At 46.9% G+C, this 18,484-nt stretch overlaps 1 protein-coding gene across 1 annotated transcript in view; it reads left to right on the forward strand.

Moving 5' to 3' along the window:
• BTBD9 (BTB domain containing 9) overlaps positions 1 to 18,484 on the forward strand; it is a 223,401-nt gene that overhangs the window by 18,689 nt on the left and 186,228 nt on the right. The window contains 5 exon segments of the mRNA XM_077485389.1: positions 419 to 782; positions 6,025 to 6,289; positions 8,667 to 8,737; positions 8,739 to 8,887; positions 14,457 to 14,576. Of these exon segments, the coding sequence (XP_077341515.1) occupies positions 419 to 782; positions 6,025 to 6,289; positions 8,667 to 8,737; positions 8,739 to 8,887; positions 14,457 to 14,576 (969 nt within the window).

Below are 18,484 nucleotides of genomic sequence, written 5' to 3' on the forward strand. Positions count from 1 at the left end.
TGATTGCTTAATTCTGAACGCAGCTACATCCCCAGTTATAAGAGGGTGTGCACACTTCTGCAACCACATTATTTTAGTTTTAACCCCCCCACCTAAAAGATTTCAGTTTGTTGAGTTGTACAGTTTATAGGTCACAATAGAGGTGGAAAATGTTCTGAAATGATTTTAGCTTTGTCCTTCTTCCTACCTTTTTATACTCTTTTTTTTTTTTTTTTTTTTTTTTTTTTATATATATATATATATCTCCACTGTAGATTTTATAGACATACTTTGCCCAGATTATGGGCATGTAATCAGTAACAAAACTGTAAAACAAGTCTTCAATCACCTCTCTAGCTGCTTATAATGCAAAGCTATTCATTCCTAAAGCTCCAGTTTTATCTGCTTACATTTTGCCTTCTCTGTGTGTTCTGTGCAGAGCGTTGTTATACGGAGGTATGCGGGAGGCCCAGCCCCAGGCGGAGATCCTCTTGCAGGATACGACAGCGGAGGCCTTCTCCATGTTGATAAAATACATCTACACGGGCCGGGCCAGCCTGAGAGAGGAGCGGGAGGAAGTTCTGCTCGATTTCCTCAGCCTGGCACATAAATACGGCTTCCCGGAGCTGGAAGACTCCACCTCGGAGTACCTGTGTACTATCCTGAAGATCCAGAACGTCTGCATGATCTACGATGTGGCCAACCTCTATTCCCTGGGGAAACTCTGCTCCACCTGCTGCCTGTTCATGGACCGCAGTGCACAGGACGTCCTGTCCAGCGATGGCTTCCTTTCACTATCCAAGGTAAGGAGTGCCACCGGCCGTATCCCATAATCCTTTACTCGCTGTCCAATGTACCGTGTAACACTGGTCAAATCCCACAATCCTCAACTTATCCATGGTACAGAGCACCGCTGGTCATATCCCACAATCCTCCACTCACTGTCCAATGTATGGTACACCACTGGTCATATCTCACAATCCTCCACTCACTGTCTATGGTACGGCGCACCACTGGTCATAGCCCATAATCCTCCACTCACTGTCCAATGGCCATAACTCATAATCCTCCACTCACTGTCCAATGTATGGTACACCACTGATCATATCCCACAGTCCCTCCACTCACTGTCCATGGTACAGAGCGCTGCTGGTCATATCCCATAATCCTCCACTCGCTGTCCATGGTATGGTGTGCCACTGGGCTTATCCCATAATCCTCCACTCGCTGTCCATGGTACAGTGCGCCACTGGTCATATCCCACAATCCTCCACTTACTGTCTAAGGTACGATGCGCCACTAGTCCTATCCCAGAGTCCTCCACTCACTGCCCAAGGTGTAGCGTACCAATAGTCATATCCCAAAATCCTCCACTTAGTGTCCAATGTACGATGCGCCACTAGTCATATCCCACAATCTTCCACTCACTCGCCAATCGACGATGTGCCATTGGTCATATCCCACAATTCTCCACTCACTGTCCCGGGTATGGTGTGCCACTGGTCATATCCCATAATCCTCCACCCACAGTCCAAGATTTGGTAGCCACTGCTCATATCCCATAATCCACTCACTGTCCAAGGACTACTATGCCACTGTTCATATCCCACAGTTCTCCACTCACTGTCCAAGGTAGGTTGTGCTATTGGTTCTATCCCACAATTTCCCTTGCCACTGTCTCTAAGGTATTTTATGACCCTGGTCAAATCCCGCAATCCCCTTCTCAGCGTCCAAGGTATGAGACCTGAGTGGTCATATCCTGAAAACCCCTTTCTCCATCCCTCTTACTGTCCAAGGTACGGGGCTCCACTGGTCATATTCCACAATCTTCCACTCCCTGTCCAAGGAAAAATATGCCACTGGTCATATCCCACAGTCATCCACTCACTGTCCAAGGTACGATGCACAACTAGTCATTTCCCACAATCCTCCACTCGCTGTATATGGTATGGTGTGCCAATGGCCATAGCCCATAATCCTCCACTCACTGTCCATGGAATGATGTGTCACTGGTCATTGCAAGGAACCCTCTACTCACTTCCAAGGCGCGGTGCACCACTAATCATCATATTCCACAATGCTCTTTTTCACTGTCCAAGTACGGTGTGCTATTGGTTATATCCCACTTGCTATTGCCACTGTCCTAAGCCAGGTATACTGTTACCCTGGTCATATTCCACGATCCTTTTTTTTCAGTGTCCAAGATACGGCAAGCAAGTGACCATATCCTGCCATCCCTTCTCCATCTCCACCCCTTTTGTTGTTCAAGGTATGGTGTGCCACCGGTCTTTTCCCCCAATCCTCCACTGCCTGTCCAAGGTATGGCGCACCACTGATAATTTCCCACAATCCTCCACTCCCTGTCCAAGGCACAGTTTGCTATTTTGTTTATATACCACAATCCCCTTGTTATTGTCTAAGTTGCCTTCTGACCCTGGTCATATCCCAGAATCCTCTTCTTGGTGTCCAATTGTCATATCACGTCATCCCTTTCTCCATCCCCGTGCACCCCTCGCTGTCAAAGGTACATAAATACTGGTCATATCCCAGTGTTGCTGAGGGTCTAACCTGTGCACAGTAATCTGTTCAGAACCATTGTGTCACAATATCTCTTTCCTGGAGTTGGGCTTTAGAGTACAAATACAATAAATGTGAAAACTTTTTTTTTTTTTCAGTTTAGAAGGTGTGTTTTTTATTTATTTATTTATTTTTATTTTTACAATTGGTGAGATCACAGGACTTTCTTGGTCTTTCCTTTTGTAACAGATCCCTATTCTGTCTACTCCTCATTTTAATTTTTTTTTTTTAATGATAAAAATGGTTTCCAAAGAAAGATAAAACTGTGTAGTATCATTAAACTAAAAGTTTGGGTTGTCAAAAAAACAAATGAAAAAATATCTTTTAAAAAATAAATAAATAAATAAAATGATTGGGTTGAACATTGGTAAGACAATACATATGAAGTTTATACAGAATGCACAATACCTTATTGTCTTGGCTCAGCAATTTATTTAGCATTATTGAGAGTTATGACTCAATTATCAGAAAGACGTAAGTGTATTGGAGAAGAGTCAGAGGGAGATTAGAGAGGTGGTGAGTAGCCAAGGAGGGAGAGTAATAGAGGCGAATGAGAGTTAAGCAGGAAGGGGAGGTGGTGTGTTCACAGGCCACCCATCTGGGTAAGAGAAAAAAAGGAAGAGGAAATCTGCGCTACAGTGTATACTTAACGAAAATGTGTGATGCAGCAATTCTAATATATACCCAAAGTGTAATATGCATATAGAGACAAAGAAAAAGAAGAGAACTGCGCAATCCCCAATATTTCTATTAGGATTTAAGCCGATCTACCTTAAACAAGTGTATCTTGTGATCTATAACTCTAACACACCAAACTTATGACTAAATAAACCATAAGACATTACTTATAATTGTATACAGTGAACATATATGTTCCCTCATAGGCTATGAACCAAAAAGGAAAAAGCATGTACAATTCTAAGTCAATAATTCAAAGAAAAAAAGCATGTAAAGTAAACTCAAACAGTTCTGAAACTATATGTGATAACATAAAGTCCATAAAAAGTCCAACTGGAGAGACACCCTGTGTGGAAGGGATCTATTCAATCGTAAAACTTTTCAATCAACGTGAAGAAAAACCAGGTGCACCTCCACCAGACAAGTAATAATAGCCCCTTACCAGATGTCCCGGTAGGGAGCGCTTAATCACAAAAAGGGTCTGCAGATGGATCAAACTTGAGCCCTCCAAATGGAACACTTTAACGTAAGGCAGGTTAGGAGATACACCAGTCATAAACTGTCCAGCATGGGAAGACTCTGTTTAAAGCGGGACTCAGATGTGTGGCATTGTAGAATCAAGGAAGGTTCACCATAGGGAGGAAAAAAAGCGCTCCAAATAGTGTAAAATCATTTATTAAAACGAATATAAAAAAACAAGAGATGCACTTACAAACATGAAAGAACATCGGGCATATCATCAAACTGGGCAAGCGTCGGCCGATCGCGAACACCAATCGATATCCCTTCTGGTACCGGTTCACATGAGGCAAGTAAGCGTGTCACGCCACCCAATGCGTTTTGTGAAAAATTCACGTCGTCTGGGGTATCAATCTGGGTGCCCAACCATTCTTGATTTGAAAGTTCTGCTCATGAGTTGTATGTGATCCGTTGCAACCAGGTAGCTCTCAAGACTTCCAGCTTTTAGCAAAGGAATAGGACATGATGGCGGGTGCCTTTTTCTATGCTGATAGGATATTTCTACAGTACATAGCGAAGGGGGCAGCCTGAGAGAGGAGTGAGAGAAAGTTATTTTCAACTTCCTCACCCTGCCACATAAATATGGCTTCCATGAGCTGGAAGATGGAGGGTATGAAATAGAAGAAGGGTGGGTAGAGAGGAAATCCAAGGAGGAAGGAGTTGTACATGGGCCAGCCAACTGGTTTCAACCGTTATTGGTGGAGTTCTGCTCTTGAGTTCTAAGTGATCCATGGCAACCAGGTAGCTTTTTAGAGACCTCCAGGTTCGGGCAAAGGAGTAGAAATAAGACCCGGTGGTGGATATCTTCTCCAAGCTACACCTGCGTGGTGAAGGTAGGCAGCTTGAGAGAGAAGTGAGAGGAAGTTCTTCTTCACTTTCTCAGCCTGCCACATAAATACAGCTTCCTGGAGCTCAAAGATAGTGGGGTATAAAGTAGAGAAGGGTGGGGAAAGAAAATCAATAGAGAGGTGACAATCCATGGCGGAAGGGCCACCCAACTGGTGTCCATCCATTATTTGGTTGAGTTGTGTTTTTGAGTTGTATGTGATCCATTGCTGGAAACTGGAGGTCTCTAAAGCTTCTTGGTTGCAAAGGACTAGTAAATGATGGTGGAGGCCTTCTCCATGCTGATAATCTACATTGTGAAGGGAGGGATCCTGAGAGAGAAGTGAGAGGGGGGAAGTCCTTTTTCAACTTCCTCAGCCTGCCACATAAATATGGCTTCTCGACACTGGAAGATGGAGGGGTTATGAAATGGAAAAGGGTGGTGGGGAAAGATCAGTAGAGAGGAGAGCCAAGGAGGGAAGGGGTTTTCCACAGGCCACCCAACTTTGTCCAGTTATTATTGGTTGAGTTCTGCTCTTGAGTTTTATGTGATCCATTGCAACCAAGTAACTTTTAGAGACCTCCAGTTTCAAACAAATAATTGGACATGATGGCGGATTCCTTCTTTATGCTGATAGGATACATCCTTATGGCAAAGGGGTGCATCCACATGGCGAGCGGGGGCACTCTGAGAGAGGAGTGAGAGGAAGTTATTTTCAACTTCTTTAGCCTGCCACATAAATACAGCTTTCTGGAGCTGGAATATGGAGGGGCTATGAAATGCAAAAGGGTGGGGCGAGATATTAAGACAGAAGGAAAGCCACGGAGGAAGGGGTTGTCCACAGGCCCCCCAGCTGGTATCCAACCATTATTGGTAGAGCTCTGCTCTTGAGTTGAATATAATCAATGGCAACCAGATGGCTTCAGACACCTCCAGTTAAATAGGAATAGGATGTGATGGCGAGAGCCTTCTCCATGCTCATAGGATACATCTACAGTACATGGCAAAGGGGTTTCCTGGAGCTGGGAGATGGAGGGGTATACAATGGAAAAGGGTGTGGAGAGGAATTATTAGAAGATAAGGAGAGCCAAAGAGGAAGTGGATGTCCGTAGGCTACCCAACTGGAGTCAGACCATTATTGGTTGAGCTCTTCTCTTGAGTTGTATGTGATCCATTGCAACCAGATGGCTTCAGACACCACTTGCTTCCAACAAGGATTATACGGGAGATGAGTTTCTTTTAGTATTTGGGGATTTTAAGATTATAAAGGGATACCGGGGCATGCTTCACATTCCTGAGTAGACTGACAATAGTTTATTATGGTTGTGACATCATTGCCTTTTGTTTGTGAGTGGTGCCCTCAACAAGAAAAGTATATGTGACGTTGGCTTTTTGGTGAAGTCCCCATTTTTGCCCATTTCTGATGTTCCGATTTGTGTCAACAGGGTGCCCTCCTGGATATTATTCAAAGAGATTCATTTGCTGCTCCAGAGAAAGATATCTTTCAGGCCCTGATACGTTGGTGCCGGCACAACCCGAACGAAAACCACACCGAGATCATGGCCGCCATTCGCCTCCCGCTCATGAGCCTGACTGAACTCCTCAATGTGGTGAGGCCGTCCGCACTGCTCTCCCCAGATGCCATCTTGGATGCCATTAAAGTGCGCTCCGAGAGCCGGGACATGGACCTCAACTATCGTGGCATGCTAAGTAAGACATTTATTCTATGGTGTATTGGGGGGGGGGGGGGGGACTGTGCTGATGCTCCCATTATCTTCTGTGAGCTGCCCTGCAGGGATGTGAAGCCCAAGTGTACATCTCTGCACTGCTCCAGCTGGAAAAGGTGCATATTTTCTATATATTAAACCCTGATTAATGCTACCAGTCTTTTAAAGTCTTTTTAAACCCTCCAGCATTGTGTAAAAAGCCTGTCTTCTCTGATCCTCCCCCCCCCTTTTTTTTTTTTTTTTTTTTTTTTTACTTTCCCCAATTCATCCCCTCCTAAAACGGAGCCTTGGGGGCACTCTGCATATGCTCAGTTTGGTGTGTATTGCTAGAGCATTTATTTTTATTTTTTGGGGGCTTGTGATCAGCACATGGCCAATCTGCCCTCTCAAGACAGAGGGTCAGGGGTCCTGCAGCCTTATAAGACAGCCAGTGCAGTATGAAAACTCCTCCTCCTGCAGGCTTTAACCAGACACTGATAAGTCACATGCCTGCTATATACTGCTGATTGGGGGGTGAAGGTATTTAGCAGTTTATATTTACTAACTTACTAACATAATTGCATTTGCATGTTCTGTGTACGGTGGGAGAGCCGCTATAGAGACTGCAGGCTGCTGGGTTTAGTAACATCTTAAACCAGGTGGATTTATCTTGTATCGGGTAACTTTTAACCACTTCAGTACCGGGCACTTTCACCCCCTTCCTGCCCAGGCTGATTTTTCAGCTTTCAGAGCTGTCACACTTTGAATGACAAATAGTCAAGCAACACTGTACCTCTAACATTTTTAGCATTTTTTTGTGAGACCGATGGAACGTTTCTTTTGGTGGCATTTAGTCACCACTGGGTTTTTTATATATATTTTTTTCTATATAAACAAAAACAAATTGTGAAAAAATGTAGAGAATTTTTTTTTTACTGTGAACAGAGCAGTACAGTTACCATAGTGACACTGTACTACTCTGAGTAGGTGATCAGGATTTTTTTTTTTCTTCACCGAGTGCTTATAACAGTGATCACTGTTATAAGCAATAATGCCTGTGAATGCCATTAATTCATTACCAGTGTCTACTATTGTGATAACTGTAATTGGCCACAGCTGCTACACAAATAGCGCTTCTTCCCTCTCTTCTCTCTTCCCCTCTTCTCTTCTCTCTCTTCCCCCTCTTCTCTTCCTCTCTCTTCCCCCTCTTCTCTTCTCTCTCTTCCCCCTCTTCTCTTCTCTCTCTTCCCCCTCTTCTCTTCTCTCTCTTCCCCTCTTCTCTCTCTCTCTTCCCCCTCTTCTCTTTTCTCTCTTCCCCTCTTCTCTTCTCTCTCTTCCCCCTCTTCTCTTCTCTCTCTTCCCCCCTCTTCTCTTCTCTCTCTTCCCCCCCTCTTCTCTCTCTCTCTTCCCCCCCTCTTCTCTTCTCTCTCTTCCCCCCCTCTTCTCTTCTCTCTCTTCCCCCTCTTCTCTTCTCTCTCTTCCCCCCTCTTCTCTTCTCTCTCTTCCCCCCTCTTCTCTTCTCTCTCTTCCCCCCCTCTTCTCTTCTCTCTCTTCCCCCCTCTTCTCTTCTCTCTCTTCCCCCCTCTTCTCTTCTCTCTCTTCCCCCCCTCTTCTCTTCTCTCTCTTCCCCCCCTCTTCTCTTCTCTCTCTTCCCCCCTCTTCTCTTCTCTCTCTTCCCCCCCTCTCTCTTCTCTCTCTTCCCCCCTTTCTCTTCTCTCTCTCTCTCTCTTCCCCCCTCTTCTCTCTCTCTCTTCTCTCTCTTCCCCCCTCTTCTCTTCTCTCTCTTCTCTCTCTTCCCCCCTCTTCTCTTCTCTCTCTTCTCTCTCTTCCCCCCTCTTCTCTTCTCTCTCTCTCTCTCTTCCCCCTCTTCTCTTCTCTCTCTTCTCTCTCTTCCCCCCTCTTCTCTTCTCTCTCTCTCTCTCTCTCTCTCCTCTTCCCCCCTCTTCTCTTCTCTCTCTCTCTCTCTTCTCTCTCTTCCCCCTCTTCTCTTCTCTCTCTTCCCACCCTCTTCTTCTCTCTCTTCTCTCTTCTTCTCCCCCCCTCTTCTCGTCTCTCTTCTCTCTTCTCCCCCCCCTCTTCTCGTCTCTCTTCTCTCTTCTTCCCCCCCCCTCTCTTCTCTCTCTCTTCTTCCCCCCGCCCCCCTCTCTCTTCTCTCTTCTCTCTCTCTTCCCTCTCTCTTCTCTTCCCTTCCCCCTCTCTTCTCTCCCTACATATAGAAGATATTTGATATTCTGTAGCAAATGGCTTCAATGGAATGAAACATGTGAGCTCACAATCATTTTATGTCCTATAGATCTGGATACACGTGTGTGTGAATCTGAAGGGTTAATTGATCATATCATCTGTATGTCCTTACTAATTGTCCCTCTCCTCCCCCACAGTCCCTGAAGAGAACATCGCCACAATGAAGCACGGTGCCCAGGTGGTGAAGGGGGAGCTCAAATCCGCCCTTCTTAGATGGGGACACTCAGAACTATGACCTGGATCATGGCTTCTCCCGGCACCCAATAGAAGATGACTGCCGATCCGGGCTGGAGGTGAAGCTGGGCCAGCCGTCTATTATTAACCACGTCCGCCTTCTGCTGTGGGATCGAGACAACCGGTGTGTATCCCATCGTCTGCCTCCCACTCCGTGACTCCTCTGTAATACCGAGCATTAGAGAGCAGACCGTGTAACACAAATCCAGTCACATCAGTCATTGCACCAGAGGAGCTTACACTCTAATGTCCCCCCCCCCCCCGTCACACACTATTATACATTTATATAACTCTGACATATATTGCAGAGCTGTACAGAGATCACTGAGCCGGTCACATCAGTCTCTGTACCAGAGGAGCTTACACTCTAATGTCCCCCTCCCCCCTACAGTAAATAATAATGGACTGTGGTGGGACATTAGAGTGTAAGCTCCTCTGGTACAGAGACTGATGTGACCGGCTCAATGTTTTCTGCACAGCGCTGCAGTATATGTCAGAGCTATATAATAATAATTATTATTATTATTATTATACCATTTATATAGCTCTGACATATACTGCAGCGCTGTGCAGAAAACATTGAGCCGGTCACATCAGTCTCTGTACCAGAGGAGCTTACACTCTAATGTCCCCCCACAGATTATTATATAAATGTAGAATAATAATAATAATCTGTGGGGGGGGGGCATTAGAGTGTAAGCTCCTCTGGTACAGAGACGGATGTGACTGGCTCAATGTTCTCTGCACAGCGCTGCGGTATATGTCAGAGCTATATAAATGTAGAATAATAATAATTATTATATAGCTATGACATATACTGCAGCGCTGCACAGAGAACATTGAGCCGGTCACATCCGTCTCTGTACCAGAGGAGCTTACACTCTAATGTCCCCCCCCACAGTCTATTATTATTTACTGTGGGTGGGGGGGGGGGAGACATTAGAGTGTAAGCTCCTCTGGTGCAGAGACTGAGGTGACCGGCTCAGCGTTCTCTGTACAGCACTGTGGTATATGTCAGAGATATTATTTATTATTATTATTATACATTTATATAGCTCCGACATGTACTGCAGCGCTGTACAGAGAACATTGAGCCGGTCACATCAGTCTCTGTACACAGTCATCACTAAACCAGAGGCTCTTGCTCTCGCTCTGCTTTGTTCAAAATAACATAAAAACACCAAGATACAACATTATTATGTTTTATGTTGAATCTGTTTATTTAATTTTTAAACTGTACAGAACATAGACCTGAGAGTTCACGTCTACCTCCAGCACATGGTATATATTATATATGTATACATAATGATCATGACGTCACATAGTTATGATACAGTAAAGGTCAATAGGACATGTGAAGGTTAACAGAGCTTCTTTATATAAAATTATCTCAATAGTCCTCTAGTAGTATAATGTTCGAGATCACAATAAAAAATGACATAAACCTATAGAGCAGTGATGGTGAACCTTGTCACCCCAGATGTTTTAGAACAGGGATCCTCAAACTACGGCCCTCCAGCTGTTGCGAAACTACACATCCCATGAGGCATTGCAAAACTCTGACATTCACAGACATGGCTAGGAATGATGGGAATTGTAGTTCCTAAACAACTGGAGGGCCGTAGTTTGAAGACCCATGTTTTAGAACTACATTTCCCATGATGCTCCAGTACACTGCACAGTGCATCACTCCGTACTTTGTGCACTGGTCCAAATCATTTGGTGGAGGGGGGGATTATGGTGTGGGGGGTTGTTTTTCAGGGGTTGGGTTTGGCCCCTTAGTTCCAATGAAGGGAACTCTTAAGGCGTCGGCTTACCAAGAGCTTTTTGGATAATTTCATGCTCCCAACATTGTGGGAACAGTTTGGGGGACGGCCCCTTCCTGTTCTAACATGACTGCACACCAGTGCACAAAGCAAGGTCCATAAAGACATAGAGGACAGAGTTTTGGGTAGAGGAACATGACTGGCCTGCACAGAGCTCTGACCTTGTGGACGGCCTTCCCAGAAGAGTTGAAGCTGTTATAGCTGCAAAGGGCGGAGCCAACTCAATATTGAACCCTACGGACTAAGACTGGAATGCCATTAAAGTTCATATGTGTGTGTAAAGGCTGGTGTCCAGGGGTAGTAGGGCAACGATACCACCTAGACCTAATTCAGTAATTCTGTTCCTGGGCATTAGATGAGATGGAAAACGCCAGTGTTTTGTCCCAATACATATCATCAGATTCTACATACAACTCCTGTTCCCATTTTTGGTGGTAGAGCTGGATAAGAGGCCTTTAACCGAATCTGATATCCTACCCAGAAAGTGTGTCAATTGATATGTTCAAGCCGTGCTCCCGAAGGACTATGGCAGGAGGAGAATTACAATATTATTATTATTATTATTATTATTATTATTTTTATTATGACATAGTACATTTTATCACAAAAATACTGATTTCATTTTGGCCTAACGGGTTTCGTGGACTCTCCTCTTCTTCAAGAGCCATCAGTATGCTTCAGTAAACAAGCATACTGACTGGTCCTGAAGAAGTGGACTGAGCCCATGAAACGTGTTGGGTCACGATGAATCAGTATTTTGGTGAAACAATGTACTATTATGTCATAATAATAATAATGTTGTAATACTGTATCTTTGGTGTTTTTATGTTATTTTGTACAACAGAGCTCAGAGTGTTATATTCAAAATAAAAAAAATTATTTTATGTAAGATGTTTTATTATTGGCGCTATATAACGACCATTTTTAATAAATACATGACATTGCAGGAATGGCAGGGGATAAACATGACGGCAAGTGGGAGCCAAGATCAATGCGTGTGCAATGTTCTGCATCTGAATTGTCTTTTCTACCTTTTATACAAGTCAATGTAATCCCTCTCAAGGCAGGTTGGGAGGGGGAGGCCAGGGCCGGGGGCAGGTTGGGAGGGGGAGGCCAGGGCCGGGGGCAGGTTGGGAGGGGGAGGCCAGGGCCGGGGGCAGGTTGGGAGGGGGAGGCCAGGGCCGGGGGCAGGTTGGAAGGCCAGGGGCAGGTTGGGAGGAAGGCCAGGGGCAAGTCAGGACCCTTGTGTACTTCAAACACAAGCTATTTATCCTCAAATGTACCTGAAAGTCTGCACCATCCTCAACCTACAGGTTTACTTTAAGGCCGGGTTCACGCTATAACACGTTGCGGATTGCACAGCAGTGCTGTGCGACCTTGTTCCCCGTTTCAGGGACGAATCTGGGCCAATTCTATGCTTGAATTCAGCCTTGAAACGGAGCCAAAGATGCCCAGCGTTTTTGTGCAGTGGGCTCTGCAGCCGCAATGGAGATATGAGAACCGGCTCCATAGGGAGCCAGTCACATTCTCCTGCTATGCGAATTGGATGCGGGGGGAAATCCGCATCTAATTTGCACAGGTGTGAACCCAGCCTTAAAACTCAACTCTGATGGGTTCCCCGCCCCCCCTCCCCCCCCTCCCCCATGGGAGCAAGCCTGTAAAGCCCCGCACTTACAATATGTCCTCAGTCTTCCGGTGATTAAAGCGGAGGTCCACCCTAAAATGGACCTTCCGCTCATCGGATTCCTCCCCCCCTCCGGCCCCACAATTGGCACCTTTCAGGGGGGAGGGGGGTGCAGTTACCTGGATAATCCAGGTAACTGCACCCACTTCCGGGATAGCTCTCTGCGGAAAGGGGCGTAGATTACGCCCCTTTCCGCAAGTGCCCGCCCCCTTCCGCAAGTGCCCCGCTGCCTGCTGGGAAACACAGATCCCAGAGGCAGCGGGGACCATCCTTTTTGCGCAGCGCAACTCGCGCATGCGCAGTAGGGAACCGGGAAATGAAGCCGAATGGCTCCATTTCCTGATTCCCATACCCAAGATGGCGGCGGCAGCACCCGAGTGACGATCTACAGATCGGCTTCGGGTGCCGACATCGCGGGTGCGCTGGACAGGTAAGTGTAACTATTTTAAAAGTCAGCAGCTGCAGTATTTGTAGCTGCTGGCTTTTAAAAAAAAAAAAAAACGCGGAGTCCCGGTGGACTCCCGCTTTAATGATACTGGGTGTCATTCAACCTGGAAAACCAAGGACATCTAGTGGTGGAAAGAAGTTACTGCAGGGCCTTTCAGCTTAAAAGGGTTGTAAACCTACATGTTTTTTCACCTTAATGCATTAAGGTGAAAAAACACCTGTCAGTGACACCCGCCCCCCTGTTTTACTTACCTGAGCCCTAGAACTTGACCCATGTTAACACGCTGTCTCTATACCTGGGGTTCTCTGCCTGGGGAGCCATCGGCTGCTGTCAATCAAGTCCAATGATGCGGGCACCGCAGAGGGGGTTCGCCGAATTCTGGATTCGGGAGTGCGCTCGCAAGGTAACCCCCTCCCAGGAGAGCACTTCTCCTGGGGGTGGGGGCGTGTTATCTGATGTGGGGGCACGGCGTTCGACTTTTAATGTCCAAAGTTGCACGAAAAGTCACACAATCGATCCAGTGCTATGCCGGGATGCAGGTCTTCTCTTCCTGGTCTCGCAGGCTTTGCTGGGATCAGTGAGAATCATTGGCTGCTGCTGCCATCAGTCAAACCCAGTGAGCGCGTTGCATGGCCAAGCCGCTCTGTGGATGTCTATGGACACACACAGTCTGGATCGGGATTGAGCTTGCATGTCTGCCTCCATACAGTGAGGGGGAAAAATGTATTTGACCCCCTGCTGATTTTGTCTGTTTGCCCCACTGACAAAGAAACGATCCGTCTATAATTTTAATGGTCGGTTTATTAGAACAGTGAGAGACAGAATAACAAAAATATCCAGAAGAACGCATTTCAAAAAAGTTATAACTTGATTTGCATTTTAAGGAGTGAAATAAGTATTTGATCCCCTATCGATCAGCAAGATTTCTGTCTCCCAGGTGTCTTCTATGCAGCTAACAAGCTGAGATTAGAAGCACTCTCTTAAAGGGAGTGCTCCTAATCTCAGCTTGTTCTCTGTATAAAAGACACCTGTCCACAGAATCAATCAGATTCCAATCTCTCCACCATGGCCAAGACTAAAGAGATGTCCAAGGATGTCGGGGATGAGATTGGAGACCTACACAAGGCTGGAATGGGCTACAAGACCATCGCCAAGCAGCTTGGTGAGAGGTGACAACAGTTGGTGCGATTTATTAACAAATGGAAGAAACCGGGGGGCAGACACAGAAGAGGAGGAGCCAAGATCGACCGGGGGCAGACACAGAAGAGGAGGAGCCAAGATGGACTGGGAGGCAGACACAGAGGAGGAGCCAAGATCGACTGGGGACCTCAGAAGAGGAGGAGCCAAGATCGACTGGGGACCTCAGAAGAGGAGGAGCCAAGATCGACTGGGGACCTCAGAAGAGGAGGAGCCAAGATCGACTGGGGACCTCAGAAGAGGAGGAGCCAAGATCGACCGGGGACCTCAGAAGAGGAGGAGCCAAGATCGACCGGGGACCTCAGAAGAGGAGGAGCCAAGATCGACCGGGGGCCCCAGAAGAGGAGGGTCAATGCTGCTCGGTGCAAAACCATTGCAGAGAGCAGGTAAGTATGACCGGTTTATAATAAAAAATAGACCTTACAACCTCTTTACTGATGAGATGGGGTAAAATGTACAATAGATCTGCTTTAAATAGCGTAAAGTTGCGTGCGCCTCCGAGTGATGTACTGAGTTTGATGTCATTCCTTGTCGGCAGGTCGTACTCCTACTACATCGAGGTCTCCATGGATGAACTGGACTGGATCCGAGTCATCGATCATTCACAATTCTTTTGTCGTTCCTGGCAGAAGCTCTACTTCCCCGCACGGGTCTGCAGGTAGGTGCCCCGCCGGGGTATCACTTTCTATCTTTGCATTTCTCCAGAGACTGTTTCTCTGTTAGTGTGGATATCTTGCAAGTGCTGAAATGCTTTATGGATCTAGTTTAAAGTGGCTGTAAACTCTTTAGTATATACCCAGTGAAGTGACCTGCCACAGAGATGAAACCAATCTTCCTGTATAAGTTGTATCTGTTTATCTGCTGTCTTCTCTACATCCATTCAAAGTGCAGGATTTTACATGGGCTCTCTCTGCTCTGGAAAGCAGGTGGGGGCAGAGAGCTGAAGTTGCATCGGTGAGAAGCACTCTGAGAGCGGATTGGAGGGAAGAGACACCCCCCCCCCCCCCTTAAACAGCACACAGGAACAGAGCTGAGGCTGTCAGTCATAGGCTGTGTGATGGAGCTCCCTCTCGGTCAATTTTTTATTTATTTTTTGTCTTGGTGTCAGCAAAACTTGTAAGAAGTGTTTCGTGCTGATAGCGGAGGAAGGAGGCAGCTGACAGAAATGCCATTCAGTTCTCTGGATTGAGACCAGTACACACTATAGAGCAGGCATGTCCAAAGCCCGGCCCATGGGCCAATTGCGGTCCACGTTCCGGTTTCGAGCGGCCCGCCTGGTAAATTGGACATGTATATCTTTTGTGGCCCCCAACGAATCCCCAAGTGCCGGGGCCACAAAAGGTATATATTCTGGCTGCCTCGGAGGGGTCAGGGAGGGAGGCAGGATGAGTGCCGCACATACAGGTGAATCTCCTGTTTTACACGGCGGCCTCTGTAATAGGAAGTCCCGCTGCCATTGGACAACTGTTCTGTCCGTCATAGGAGGTGGCACTTTTTATTAAAGAGGCCGCCTAGAAAGCAGGAGTTTCTCCTGTATGTAATCCGAGGCTACACGTGGGCACCAATCAGGCTGCACTGATGGCAATGGTGAGTCTGCGTTCGTGGCAGTGGGGTGGGGCCTGCGTTCGTGGCAGTGGGGTGGGGCCTGCGTTCGTGGCAGTGGGGTGGGGGTCTGCGTTCGTGGCAGTGGGGTGGGGGTCTGCGTTCGTGGCAGTGGGGTGGGGGTCTGCGTTCGTGGCAGTGGGGTGGGGGTCTGCGTTCGTGGCAGTGGGGTGGGGGTCTGCGTTCGTGGCAGTGGGGTGGGGGTCTGCGTTCGTGGCAGTGGGGTGGGGGTCTGCGTTTGTGGCAGTGGGGTGGGGGTCTGCGTTTGTGGCAGTGGGGTGGGGGTCTGCGTTTGTGGCAGTGGGGTGGGGGTCTGCGTTTGTGGCAGTGGGGTGGGGGTCTGCGTTTGTGGCAGTGGGGTGGGGGTCTGCGTTTGTGGCAGTGGGGTGGGGGTCTGCGTTTGTGGCAGTGGGGTAAGGGCTGCATTGATGGGCACTGACCCTTATTTTGCTTCACAGTTCTTTCATTTAGGGTTAGTACACCTTTCCCAAAACCTGTCTATGCAGGTAAGAGGGGTCTATAGAAAAGAGTGAACGGAGAAGCTCTGACTACAGTGGAATAATGTCCTTGCTATATAGGATATTTACGTACCTCCTGAAGCCTGGCTAACCCCCACCATCACAGGAGGGGGCTCTCAGATGCTGAGCTCAGAGCTACTGTGTCAGGGGAGGGAATTCGCACGTGAAGGGTGGGGGGGGATTAGAATTGGATGAGGAGCCCCCCTCCAGCAATGGTGGAGGTGAGCCGTAACAGATGGGGGTGTCTTGGCAACATCATAGCAACAAGGGAGTGGATGGGACGATCCAATTCTGGGAGGAGAAGAGTGGAGGCACGAGAGTTAAAGCGATATTAAACTCCAAACCAAGAATGTCATACAGCGCCTTGAAAAAGTATTCATACCCCTTGAAATTTTCCACGTTTCGTCATGTTGCAACCAAGAATGGAAATGTATTTTCGTTGGGTAAAAAAAACAGGAAGCGCATCTTTACCAGGGCCAGTCGCATAGCAGGGGTGGGACAAGTCACTTAACAGGTAAATCATAAAAAAAAAAAAAAAAAAAAAACTGGACCTTTTTTTATTCTTACTCCAGGTTCCCGGTTGACTGCGTTCTCGACCTCAGCAAGGAGGCAAGCAGAGAGGAAAAAAAAAAAAAAAGCCGGGCAAATATTCCGAACGCAGTCCTTTGCTTAGCGTCCTCCTTATTGCTCCTCTGAGATTCCAGCAGCAAACACAGAAAGACCAGCAAGCACTTTTGAAAAACTCTGAACAAATTACTGCTATAAATTTTTGGATTTTACACCCCCCCCTCCCCCCCCCATCTCGCGGTATGAGAACCTTTAATTCTGCCGGGGGTGGCTTTATTACCAGTGTATTCTTGGCATGCTGAAGTTCAATTAATTTCCTCTGACAAGCTTCAGGCTTTTCTCTCCCTTTTATTTCTGTCCAATTTCCCCGATATGTGATACACAGGGAGGACAATTTGTTATTGGTTTGCCCGTGGCTCGGGGGAGCTCATTAAGGGGCAGCGCAGAGAGGCTTCGCAAGCATTCTTCGGTTCTCACCTTTTTTTTTTTTTTTTTTTTGAGGCTTTTTTTTTTTTTTTCTGCTGAATCCAGTCCGTTTGCATTGTCGCATTTTAAAAGATGGCTAAAACAGCCCGCATTTCTTCTAATGTTTGTTTTGCACGACCCGTAAGCAGCTTGTCAGGGCGAAATGCATGGGCGCCGTTTAAGCCCCGGCGCTCCTGTAGGTAGAGCTGCCAAAAAAAGAGGAACAGCGGCCCCCACCCTGCTAACAGAACGCTCTGGCGTGGTGCCCGAGCCGGGCACAGAGGCAACGGTTGGATGCCGGATAAATAGATATTTTAAGATGCAGATCGACACGGGAGAGCGGCACGTTTTTAGTAAGGTTTCGGTAATTTGACCGGACATTTTCTGCATCAGGCCTTTTTTGTTAGTACCCTTCTTTTTTATTTCCTTTTTTACATCCCCCTTGATGGAGTGTTAGGTTCGTTATAATGCATTGAGCCATACGCTGTCTGGAACAGACGCGGCAAAGGCGATTGATTATGCATCTATATTGTACAAAGCGGAGTCATTTGGCCCGGCTTGTTCCGGAGCTCAGCCCTTCTTCCTGCGTTTTTCAGGCAACTGCCAATGAGCGGTTTTGATAGGTGTTGGATGAATAGGCTAAGATTTGCTGTTTGCTTTGCGGTTGCAGCTGCAATACATGCTCGCAAGGGGGTTAGATGGGACTCGTTATGTAAATCTCTTATCTTCAGTCACCGGTTATGTTCCAATGGACATTGTGTAGCTCGTTGGGATCCTATTAAAGAGGCGAACCTATCAGGTATTAAACATGAGCAGTCCAGGGCTTGGCATTTATTTCGGACATGGCTGTATTGCACCATCTCACCACCATGCTTAATATTGCAATTTTTCTGACATGCAGAACATGCGTTCTCAACTCTGCCCCATCCTTGAGTCCTTACCGCCTCCCTAAAAAAAGATGGACGCTTGTAAGGAACTTACTGTGTTTGGGTGAAATGCAGTGTATGCTTGGTGGAGCACCACTCCAATTGCCAAAATTATAGCTCTGTTGTCCCACTCTACATGGGGTGCCAACATATATGCAAATTCAAGAAGCAGCGTAACTAATGATGAGTGAATTTAAGCACTCGGAACTGTCCGCTGTGTGGCATTCACTCATCATTAGTTACGCTGTTTCTTGGATTAGCACATGTGCTGGCCTCCCTTAGTTACTGCATTTCATCCAATCATTAATGGACATCGGACAGCTGAGTGCATGAAAAGGTAAAGAATTGCCTCTTCATAGACCATGCTTTGCCAACATGTTTCGTCCCCTGCCAACATGTTTCGTCCCACCCCCCAGAGGTCTTCTATGACTAAGCCCCAGGGGTTGAAATGCGTCACAGGTTGTGGCCTATTGGAAGGGGGCATCTCT

The sequence above is a fragment of the Lithobates pipiens genome, unplaced genomic scaffold, assembly GCF_037356315.1.
Source record: "Lithobates pipiens isolate NorthernLeopardFrog02 unplaced genomic scaffold, aLitPip1_a1.2 Scaffold_18, whole genome shotgun sequence".
Lineage (NCBI taxonomy): Eukaryota > Metazoa > Chordata > Amphibia > Anura > Ranidae > Lithobates > Lithobates pipiens.